General features: G+C 34.6%; 1 protein-coding gene across 4 annotated transcripts in view; it reads left to right on the plus strand.

Annotated features, from left to right (window-relative positions):
• LOC118268412 (tachykinin-like peptides receptor 86C) overlaps positions 1-12,837 on the plus strand; it is a 99,258-nt gene that overhangs the window by 34,192 nt on the left and 52,229 nt on the right. For all 4 annotated transcript variants that reach the window (XM_050706616.1, XM_050706617.1, XM_050706614.1 and 1 more), the window contains exons 3-4: positions 406-598; positions 5,920-6,031. In XM_050706616.1, coding sequence (XP_050562573.1) covers positions 406-598; positions 5,920-6,031 — 305 coding nt within the window. The remainder of the gene's footprint in view (positions 1-405; positions 599-5,919; positions 6,032-12,837) is intronic.

The following is a 12,837-nucleotide window of genomic DNA, read 5'->3' on the forward strand; positions in this document are numbered from 1 at the left end:
CCTTTGGTTAAGCAAATAATTAATTTGGAGTTTTTGGTTTATTCAATTAATAACAGAAACCTTAGTGTTTAACAATAGGCAAACTATGGCAAGGGACTTATTAGACAACACCGGCAAAAAGCATTTACTTTTCCGTGAAATTATTTTAAAAATTGACTTTTTATAACAATTACAAACAGTTTTTTAGAACCTCTAATCAAATACTAAAAGTCAAAGTCCAAATTATTTATTTCAAATAAACCCCAAAGGCACTTTTGAACGTCAAAGCAAAAGACACATACACCAGCACTGCCCAGCTCAACCATATTGTAGGGAATTGAGCGATCCAAGGCCCGTGCCTCTACTAAAGAGACCATTGAGTGAGCATGACAACTTCAAACAACCAACTTCTTCATATTTTTACAGGTTGTGTATACATGGAACATGGACTTCAACCGCAGCATACTAGGCGCTGCCACCATCCTGGTCCCGAAGACCACGGCCACTCCATCATCCACCACCATGCCGACGTGGGCACACAACTCCTGGGTGTGTCTCTTCACCGCCATGCTGGCTGTGGCTATTGGAGGGAATGTCATTGTCATCTGGATTGTGACAGGTGGGATATTCATGCATACTAGTATCAAGAATGTATAAGTATGTTTTTTTCTTTATCGAATAAGCCTGTAAACGAACAGACGGATCGTCTGATGGTAAGCAACCACCACCGCCCATGGACACTTGAAACACCCGAGGCGATACCAGTACAAGTGTGTTGCTGGCCTTTTGGGGGTTAGGAGTTTAAGGGTTGTTGGAAAATTGGGGATTGGGAAGGGGGGTAATTGGGCCTCCGGTAACCTTACTCAGACAACAAAACACAAAGCAAGCGTTGTTTCACGTCGGTGATATCGCTGCGGTCTAGCCGGCTCATTCGTGCCGAAGCATGGCTCTCCTCTGGTAATCAGTGTTCAGCTATCCTCTGAGCAAAAAGCCATTATCATGCAGTGAGATAGTTACAACAAAATAATAATACCTTGTGGATTGTAACGTAGTTTCGTTGCCAAAAGAAAATAATTTGGCATAGTAACAAATTGTCCATTAAAAATGAAAAAAACATTTTCACAAATCCTATACAACAAAAGTAGAAAGTGGTTTGAACATTATTATTTTCTTGAATATAAAAAATTACGTTCCTTTTTCTTTGAATGATTAATTAAATGTCAGATGCACGCTCAGAACTTAAGAGAGTGACATGATTTCTCACTTGAATTATTTTTTATTTAGATGAGTGTTGAGGTAAATCTTCTTTTTATTGTGCGAAAAAAATAATCGTATTAAAAGACACTATCTATCATGATATATATACATACAACGTCACGCCTTTTATCCCCGACGGGGTAGGCAGAGGTGCATAATTATTACGGCACGTAAAGCCTCTATTACACCCATTTTTCACCATTTGTGTCAAGTCCTATGTAATAGGACACGTAATAGGGCACGGTTCCAGACTCCGTGCAAAGTATTACTGGGGTTTTTTCGATTTATCGAAACCCCAGCAATACTTTACCCGACCCAGGACTTGACTACTCCATCAACGAGACAGTCTATCTATCAAGAAATCTGGCAAAAACTAGTACGTACCTTTTACGATCAAACAAAAAGACCTACACTACTAAAAATAATGACGTTAAAAACTTTAACTCGGGTAAAGTGATTCTGCCGTAGAAAACCCGTTTTTATTAGTGTGCCTTTTAGAGTAAAAGTTGGTCTCCGCAATTGCGAAAACGTGGCTCTATTAAACATTACATAAACCGACGAAAAACGGAGCAAAATCCGAATTTATTTACAGAAATTTCTCTTCATAAAGTTGAGTATGCGAACGATAGCGCGGATTTAGTTCAGTCAAGGTCAAACGTCGAAGCGTATGTTTGTACTCATATTACGGATAAAAGGATAACAAAAGAATTATGAGTAGACATTAAGGGTCAATTGGAAGTTATTGTAATGATTATTGATGGCGGTCTCAGGTTTTATTAGCTTTCACTAACTTGTAGTATGTATTACGTCTATCTTTATTGGAAATTTCATTACACACGTTGAGTGATTCCATCAATGTTTTCGAAGCATTTATTATTGTTTAACAAAAAGAAAATATACATTTTATTAGTTACAATTAACTAATACGCGCAATAAGAAAATCTGAAAAGATCATTCCCCGATGACTTCCAGATAGGTCGGACAGGATCGGTTGGAAGCGATTTGCATTTGAAAAGATAAATATACCATATTAAAATATGGTACATGGTACCATATTAAAATATGGTATATGGTATAATACAAGGCATAAATCTGGGCTATCAGGTATCCGCGGTTATTTAGTTTTATCCTTTATTATTTTAGATCATGATTTCTGAAGCAATTTAAGTAAACATAATGTACACAAGACTAGGACTATAAACGTATATAAAACATTATTCGTTTTGCTAGACTTTAGGCTTCGTTTTCGAATCTATATAGTATCTATTTACAGCCATCAAGCCAAATAATATATAGATTGATATTACTTTCCATGTAAAAAGACCTGACCTATTTTTTACGACTCAATGAAAACCCACAGCTAGGTTGGGTAATTTCAATGTCAGCACGCGAGTTAACCGTAAAAAGTAGCAAAAGTATAAATACATATTTGTCCAAAATGTGTATTTAACTGTAATTTACCGAGTAAAATATTGTTGTGCGTGATGATAGGCCGACAGTCTTCTTTTGATTTCGGTTTAATAATAAATTCGGATTTTTTCGTTTTCCGAAATAGCAGACCTCATTAGTGTAACTACATGCGACCACGCAACGTTTTCTCAATTGAATTTTAGGCTTTCTTGTGGTACTCGTATACTGATTTAAATCTGTCATACATTTTTGTGGGACATAATATTTAGTATACATTAAACTTTCGATATTTGTTTTTGAGAATATTACATACAGTTCCATCAGGGATGTGCTATGCTACGTCGTAGTGGATGCGTTTGGTTTCCACTAATCATATTTATTGGTATACATAACTTAGCACTGGTAGAATCAGAGTCAGATAAGCTATGTTTTATATGGAAAGTTGCGTGCTATAGATGGTTTCCTTCATGATCCCATATTCTTCCTCTCATAGCTACATAGCACATCTCTGGTGGAAAAGCACTCTTATTTTCTTCTTCGTTATTTTCCATATCAATGAAGTTTTCATCCTTTTATATTTTTTTTTCATTCATCTGAGTCTTACTACATTATAAAATAGTTTAAAGAAAACTTTTAACAATGGAAATATGAATAATGAATTCGGTTTCCCAAAATAGCAGACGTCATTAGTTTAACAATGAGCTGAGGGTTCTTGACGGAAATATGGGCTTTGTGGTAACAAAATATACAATTTGTTTCCCCGCTGAAGTGGCGTAACAACACTTTTTTAGACCATTAAGTTTAGTAGTATTTTTTAGAATAATAATATTTTTTATACTAGTGACCCGCCCCAACTTCGTATGGGTACAATAATATATATTATACATTAAAACCTTCCTCTTGACTCCCTCTATCTATAAAAAACCCGCATTAAAATTGCGTTCCGTTGCGTAGTTTTAAAGATTTAAGCATACAAGAGGACATAGGGACAGAGAAAGCGACTTTATTTTATACTATGTAGTGACAAGGTAATGTACGTTAGTGTGTAGAGACACGCTAAAGAGAAAATCAATAAATAAAATCACGTAATATGATGAATATAGAATACCAAATAGGGATTGAGTGACAAAATCTACTAAGAAAATATTTCCAGCGAAAATAGCACAAGAAATCTATGCCTGGAGTTCCCCAAGGAACTATTTTAGGTCCCTTTTTGTTTCTTGTGTTATATAAGCTATATTGGATGAAATATCCTTTTGTTTCAATACGCAAAACAAGTCCTATCAAATATGCCATAGGTTACGGATTTCTTTCCATTACATTGGATTTTTATAAGCTTGTAAGGTTTTCAGTTAAGTAGCTCTATTTCTACGCGAGAAGAGGGTAAAAGATCATCAATCAATACCTGTAGATGGTGTTTGTGACGTAAATCACATATTGTGTGTGTATATGGAAAATAGGGATTTGTGTATGTACATGGAGGCTCTTTTTAGAGGATAAAGAGATTTACAACCAGCTGGTAAAGAGGAACCAAAATATCCGGAATTGAAGGCCTCATGTATTGTAATATCTGAGATAAAATGCTTTCATATTCGTCGTGAAAATAAACATAATTTATATGGGTACTAGCTTCTGCCAGCGGCTTCGTCCGTGTTTTCGTGGTAAAAAAATGCCTATCACCCAATTCAACTCATATTCTGTCTGTATATTACATTTCGTCTAAATCCATTCTGTAGGTTCAGCGTGATGGACATCTCAACAAACAAACTTTCATATTTATAATATTAGACAGAAGTAGAGTCCTTAGAACTTTTTTATTTAGATTTCACAGTTGGTTTCGAAATTAATTGACATAACAATAATACTGGTACTAATTATTAACAATAACTAAATTAAAAATTAACTAAATAATGTAAACCACAAAAAGCTTTAAACAGAGAGGAGTGAAAGAAACCCTTCTTTCACTCCTCTCTGTGGAGGGAGGCGTTTGCCCTGCAGTGAGCCGATCATGGCTGAAGTCTAAATCTAATCGAAATCCCATTATTAAAATACATTGGCAGATTATGGTACCAGACAGAAGGATGACCCTAAAATTATGACATATTTTTTATGAAATGAGATTGACATGATTGGAGGATGAATTTAGTAAGACCTAATTATACACTAACTTATTAGTTAAACAAATTTATGAAAATTGAACGTGAAAAATTCCTCCCTCTCTAATTAGGCAGGTCTTAAAAATAAAATTACTTTTACATTTTTAATTTATTAGTAGGCTAAAAATATCTAAATTAATTTCATGAATAAAATCTCCTTTTCTAAGTAAAAAGTTTTACTGGCTTTTGTCTTTAACTATAGACGTTTAGGGCGCTTTTCCACAAGAGATATATATATATATATACATATATATATATATATATATATATATATATATATGCTACGTTGCTGTAGATACGTTTGGCTTCCACTAATCATATTCATTGGTACACATAGCTTAGGACTGGTGAAAACGGGCTCAGATAAGCTATGTTTTTTATATGGAAAGTTCTATGGATGTGTGCTATGAATGATTCACTACTATCGATACATTGCATACTCGAGCTGCGCAACTTTCTCGCACAGCTACATAGCTTAATATCAATAATAACGGTTACATAGTTTCACAGTTTCGTTCTAGTTCAGTAGCATAGCTAAATAGTACGTCTTTGGTGGAAAAGCACCCTTAGTTGGTGATAAAAAGATGAATTATCTTGTTCGTGTTTCTTGACAGATTTCTCTAATATAATAGTTTTCTTTAGAAGTCACAATCCTTTCATCGTACATCTAACAAGTTGTAAGATGAGTAAAAGGAGGCTTTTTGTTTTTTTTTTCTTTCGTTCTAAGTTGTATCAAAGGGTGTTGTTATTGCATTAGCTAGGTCTTTGAGTAAATAAATTGGTTCAGAGTGTTTTTTTTTTAATTTACATAAATGTTAAGAATGAAAGCTAACCGCTATATGCAGAGTCAATTAATGGTTACTGAACCCAATTTACCCATTAGCAATTGTTTTGGGAACAAAATCGTTACTAAGGAATAGTTTAAGTAATTAATAAAAGTCTGTAACTGCGACAGTTAAATTTGGTTGCAACGACTATTAAAAAACACAATGACTTAAAAAAAATCGTGAATATACCTCGCTGGTTTTGGATAAGATTCTTGATGTTTCTACATAAAATAAGTACATTTATATACCTGTTTATTTATTCGATGTTAAGTTGTAGTTTTTGTCAACAGCACATCGCCGCATGCGGACGGTCACCAACTACTTCCTCGTGAACCTTTCCTTCGCTGATCTGATGATGGCGTCTCTCAATTGTCTCTTCAACTTTATCTACATGTTACATAGGTGAGTTTCTTGTTTTTTTTATTTTATTGTTATTATTTTTTTATTCCGCAATGTATTTAGTACTGCGACTAAGTTAGTAGACAGGGTATCTAAATTGAAAATCTAATTAATCTTTCAGTTAAATACTTAAAAATATCTAACTGATATATATTACCCTATTCAAAGACTTTTAAACATTAGCTACTAAAATATAATTTATGGTGGAGTGTGGAGAAGTTCAAATTGAAATGAATCCAAAGCAATTGACACTTTTGTTAACTATTTTATTCATCGGTACATCACGTAGGAGTACTTCCTATGAGTAAAATCTGCATCTGAAAATATAACAGAAGCAATTACCATTTCCCTGTCAGCTAAGTAATTGAGTCAAATGACCAATACTGCCTACGGAGATTTGTAATCCAATTTGGCCACTAGCAACAGTTGGCAATAGGATAATTAATCGCACGCACATGTTTCATTGTCAACTACAATTGACTAGCTTGTTCTATTAAGGCCTATTGGAATGTAGTGATGTTGCTTCTCAATGCATTATAGCCTTAATGGTGAAGCGAAGTGAATTGTATTGTTCTGCCTCTCAATTGGTATTGATTCTCCATTCTCAAAGTAATTAGTTGTTAGGCTTCTAGTTGCAGTGGCTAGTAAACAATGGTTTAAACGTTAGAGTTAACTGTTGCATGCTGATAGGGTTGGAATGAGGCGTTTGATGGATTGGTTTTCAATTGTATTACAAAGCAAGAATAAGTCATGTTGGTACTTGCCTTTGGCATCCTCGTCGCTCAACCTCTGGGCCACCACGATGCACGATAAAGTAATTAACTTAATTAATTTATTGTAAGATGCCGACATAATTATATTCGTTACCTAATTAACATATAAACAATCTAAGCTATATTTGTACTTTACATTAAAAATTCTAACTACTAATTAATTGCCATGTAGGTATAGCATACAATACACGGTAATTACGATACTACTCACACATACATACTTCATTATGAAGTATTACAAAATAATACTTACATACCTACGTAGTACAATTGCAGACTTCAAACCTACACAGTTAAATGTGTAGGTACTATTTTAAGGTATTGAAAATATAATTAAAGGTACAATAGAGGACAAATCCGCCTGAACATTTAAAATCTTATTGCTTGAATACAGCAAAACATTAAGCCATACCTCATGAATGTATCATCTAGAAAAGCGATAACGTCGCACCTTCGTGAAGCGACAGGTGTAATCTCTTAGTCAGTGGTGCGTTTTATGTTGTTCGGCTACCTGCGCCGGCGGCGGGACCGCTCACCACCCCGCTTAATTCGTCAATTTAAAGTCAAGGGGCGGGGCTAAGTGTGCATGTAAACATTAACTTACTGGTGATCAGGCGCATGTGGCCACCATTGTACTTAGGTACAATGTTTCTATAAATATCAATTTAGATCAATAATACTTGGAAAATCCCACACATAATAACCATTTTGAGATTACTTGGTAAAATTAAACTTAAATATAGGGAAACCTTACGTTTTGTTCTCAAATTGAAATGTGTATTTACTTTATTTCATCCATTTACTTAAATCATACGGACATTCTTTCAGAATAACGGCAATTTAGTGAATATAGCATTTTTATTGAGGAGGAAAATCATCTAATGACTTCTCGCGCCTTGGGAAGGCGAGAGGGAGTGTCAGACTCTTACTGACTATATAAAAATCACCCCGTTCCTGCTCCTGCTTTTCGAGTCGGAGCCACGGGAAACCCGCTAGGTAGTCCGCAGCTCCTGAACATACCTATGAGTTCGTTTTATTACGTTTATAATTAATTCTTCATTCGGGCATTTCTCGTTGATCGACTGGCGAGGTAAAAGCTTGCCTTTGTCGTATTGTTGTAATTAATTGTGAATCGAAACCAGAATGTAGCATTGTACTCGTAGCAATAAAGGAACCTGAAAAGTGACCTAAATATTTTTTTAATTGGAAGTCCAGAAGTAAAGGTGTACAATTGCTTTATAATATAATACACTCATAGATAATACATTATTATTGATACAACTTTTTTAACGACTTTGAAAAACGGGAGGTTCTCAGTTTGACTTGTATATATGTATATTTATGCGCGATTATCTTGCGTTTGGCTGAAACGTTTTGATGCGGTTTTCAGCATTGTATTTTTCAGGATAGGATAAGGTTGTAGGGATATTTGAGGCAATTTACCGGTAAAGAAATTTTAAGGAAGTTCCCTTTAAAAAAATGTTTAGTAAAAATATTCAACGCTACATATTCAAGGAATTTAAACGACCAAAGTCGCGTTCATGAATAACTCCTCCAAGAATAACTTTGGGATTGATTAAATTCTATTCAGTACTTTATTTTTCTTTAGGTATTGGAAAAACCTTTTAACAGTTTAAGCTTATTCAATAACGAAATCTTTTCACAATTTTTATCGCATTATATTATTTCGAAATGAAGAGGAAAATTAGTTTCGATACTTTGGCAAAATAAGGTCTTAAGAATTTTCCGCGGTACGGAATCTAGTTCTAGAAAGTTCTGAAATAAAAACCTTACTTAAACATTTAAAAGAGGTTTTTATCGATAGGAAAATTCTCTGTAATAATAAACGTCTGAGCTGTATTTAAGTATATTCTTGTTTCTAAAACTTTCTATCTATGTTGTTGGATACCTAATTAACATTCCACATTAACACCGTAATTAGAAGTATTTTTCAATATGACCACTTATCGAGGTTTTGTAATACTAACAATTTCTTCAATTTCTTCACTCTCTTTCTCGAATTTTATTTTATATTCGTTGGGTCGAAGTATATTTTATACTTTTTATCCAAAGAGACTTTGAAGGATTACCGTATTTAAAACAGGAAAATAAATAGAAGCACAGTTTCCAATTTTCTAGGTATTTAATTAAACCCCGCTTTATCTAAGCCAAGGTAAAAACTAATGTTTACTGCTCGGGCACCAAACTTTGTACAAAGTTTTGTATAAAATTGCCTCCCTTTTCCAAACTTTTTTTTTTTTTTTTACATTTAATGGGTCGACGTTTGGCCGCTATCTCACCTGATGGTAAGTGATGATACGGCCTACGGTGGAGCACGTCTGCCCATAAGCAACCTATTCACTCGGGCCTTGAAGACACCCAAGTTATACCCATCAGGAAACACAGACTCCGGCAAGGAGTTCCACTCCCTAGCAGTTCGCACAAGGAAGCTTGAAGCGAAGCGCTTCGTGCGAGTGGGTGGGATATCTACCATGAAGCGGTTACGCCTCGCCGATTGTCTTGTGGTTCGATGATGAAAAGGACTAGGGGGAATCAAGTTGTGCAATTCCCCCGCACACTCTCCGAAATGTATCCGGTAAAAAACGGAAAGGCTTGCGACCTTGCGCCTGTGTTCAAGGCTTTGAAGCCGGGCCTCCACAAGCGCATCGTCATTGATGAGCCTCTTGGCACGCCTTTCAATGTGTTCGAGCGCATCCAGCTGGTATTTGGCCGAGCCGTCCCAAAGGTGAGAACAGTACTCCATACATGACCGAACCTGCGCTTGGTACAGGCTCAGCAGTTAAACTAACTTCTGTTCCCTAATAGCTGTCCTGTTTGTTCTAGTTAACTCAGGTGTTACTTTATCAAGGACTAACTTTTAGTCGTGGCCTCGCTCAGGTTATTTTATCAGGTTGAACGGTAGCTTATAATGGTGGTTCTCAATCGGTGGTCCGGGGAATACTAGTGGTCCGCAGATAACAAAAAATGGTCCGCGAAATGAAAATAAGATACTCAAGATTCCTCGATCCAATAAACGCCACGGTTATAGGTCGAATTAAACCTAAACTTATTACAAAGAAGACAACAGATAGTAGCAATTGATTTCAATAATTAATAAGTCACTATTTTTATAAGTCAATGAGAAAATCAAATCTTTACTGAAAATAAGTTAGAGTTTGCGTTTGAAAAAATTCTACTGTACATTAATTTTTATTATAAGATATTAACAGAACTAAACTAGGCCTCAAGCTTCTTACATTGTTCAAACTACGTCATCAGCATATAAATAAAGGACCACTTAGACACAAATAGCATCAACACAGAAGGTCCACAAACACAAAATCTACATAATTATTAAAGGGACTAATTCCTAGGACCTTTTTAGTATAATCCTGGATTAATAATGCTCTCTAAACCCAGATATTTGAATGGATTATATCTAATTAGTTAGATTTTTTGTGTAAATTTTGCTCAATCCCGTTTAATTAGGAGTGACCCCACTCCTAATTAGTTATCCAGAATACGTGGTAAAAAGAGATGAACTTATTTTTGGCGATTTAATTTAGGTAATGTATATAGAATATAAATGGCACAGCCAATAGAGTAACCTACTCCATTCTGTAAATATATTATTCCTTGTATTTTCGACCTTATATCTGTGTGCGGCGACACATGGCGACAAGTGACAGAAATCCCACATTGACGATGACAACGAGCAAATCAACGAGTGCCGTCATATATATCCATATTGCATATAATATACTAGCGACCCGCCCCAGCTTCGCATGGGTGCAATGGTGATATATTATACCTGTATTATACATATAAGCCTTCCTCTTGAATCACTCTACCTATTATAAAAAACCGCATCAAAATACGTTGCGTAATTTTAAAGATTTAAGCATACAGACAAACAAACAGACAAAAATAGCGACTTTGTTTTATATTAAGTAGTGATGTAGTTTACATGAAAATAAACTTGCATAGCAAATGCCAAACAACAATATTTGGGCAGAAAGCCCGCCAGGTATGATCTCGCTTGTTCGGAGGATCCTCCTTTTTTAGGGAACTTCACCTTCTATTTCCTAAACAAACAATAAAGTTATAAATCCAATTATAGGTTCAATTGCTTCTGGTATCTGGACACACATCTGTGTCAGTACATTCATACTTTTGTCACATTGTTTGACAAAGAATCCTAGAATATCGTCAACTACTGGGAACGGTTATTGGCGACGAATTTCTAAACTAGGTTTAATAGGTTTATAAACGCTAATCCAACCTCATTATTATTCACCAATCAGTCTACGTCCCAATAATTTCTTTGCCTAACATTAAGACCAAGGTATACGCTCTAATTCAATTAAGCCTTAAATCTAGTTCCAAGAATTATTTCCTAAAATAATAACATAATAGTTTTGTGAAACAATTTTAACCTAGGTATAAAAGTTTTTGGATTTTACGGTAACTAATCTGTTTAGATAAGTAAATTTTGTTGTAATTAGTATCAGGTGTTTTGACTCAAGAACAGGTAATTAGACAAACCCTTTGTCTCCTGTATCAAATTGATTGAGGGAAGTGGAAACCATCGTTTTCTTTTTCTTCTCCTCTAATAATATCTTCTGATTTATTTCGTTGCGATGTCTAAGGCAGTCATTCATGTCTCTGAGACGAACCGGACTTCAGTGCTACTGTGTTTTCATGGTTGCATCTACTGTAAATCCTGGCTTACAGGAGTTACAGCGGTTTTTGATGGTTGTGGCCACATGGTAATGGTAATGGTAAATGAATTAATAAAATAACCCGTTAATAATATAAGTATGATGTATATTTTGAAGACTCTGCACTTTGTGAAAATTCATTTTTTTTTGAATCACCATAATTATATTAACAGTCGACGAATCAAAAGAGTAATTCGCTCGGTCACATTTGTAAATACGATTATTATATTAATAAAGCACGCCAATAACCCCAATAATAATATTATGTTGTCGGTTTAATTAATGAGGAAAACAATACATTGTACGATAAAATTAATTAATTTATTCTTTTCAAACAAAATATGTGTGATTTTAATCATCGCTGGTCAATTTACAAGCCATACACACAAAACAATGAACATTTTAAAACGGATTTTAGTCAATTTATTTCTATGTAGGTAATCAATCTGTTTCGTTAACGAACCAAAATAAAAATGATTGTAGGTAAATTGGTTCAATTTTAAAAATTAAATAAACATAAATTTAAATTTATTTCCCTGCGGGCTTTTAATAAAAATGCGTTACATTTTTTTGCAATATTTGAACTATTAGAACAAATCTGTGTGTTGTTTGTTTTTTATTAGTTAATGTAGTTCATGCGTTATAATTGGAAATACAAACAGTTTAGATGTTTTTATCTATTTATTTTTTATTTTATTACACAACAGCATTACCATTTTTGTTGAGTGGGGAAATTCAGTATTCTTTCGCTTTTGGCAATGCGAGTGTCAGACTTTTACTGACTGATTTCAAATCGGTCTGGTAGTAGTTCCTCAGCTCTATATAATATTATAATCTTTGAATTTTATGACCCCAATGTTCTATACTTGTATACCGAGTACAAATCCAAAATCGCACTATACCTAACATTAAAGAATAAGTACTTTTATTGAGTTTGATTTAGTCGAACAGTATTTTATTTGATTTAGTCACAGTAGTAACACGGAGTCTGGAATTGTGTCCAGTATATGGCAATAGGCTCACCCCCTATTACATGAGACTTATAACACAAATGGTAAAAAAGTGGGTGTACATTATATAGCGGCATTACGTGTCATAATCTTGACTACCTCTTATGGGATAAAAGGCGTGACGTTGCTTTTTTTCTTTTTTGATTTAGTCGTATCCAAGTTTATTGCAGTCAAGGCTCGGAACCGGTTTAAAAAATACCGGTTAATACCGGTTTATATCGGTTTTCCTCCGAACTTTTCTTAAGAACGTGAACATTAAAGAACTTTATTTTAACCTAAATTAACCGGTTTATTCGACGAGGGGC

This window comes from Spodoptera frugiperda, chromosome 29, assembly GCF_023101765.2.
Source record: "Spodoptera frugiperda isolate SF20-4 chromosome 29, AGI-APGP_CSIRO_Sfru_2.0, whole genome shotgun sequence".
NCBI lineage: Eukaryota > Metazoa > Arthropoda > Insecta > Lepidoptera > Noctuidae > Spodoptera > Spodoptera frugiperda.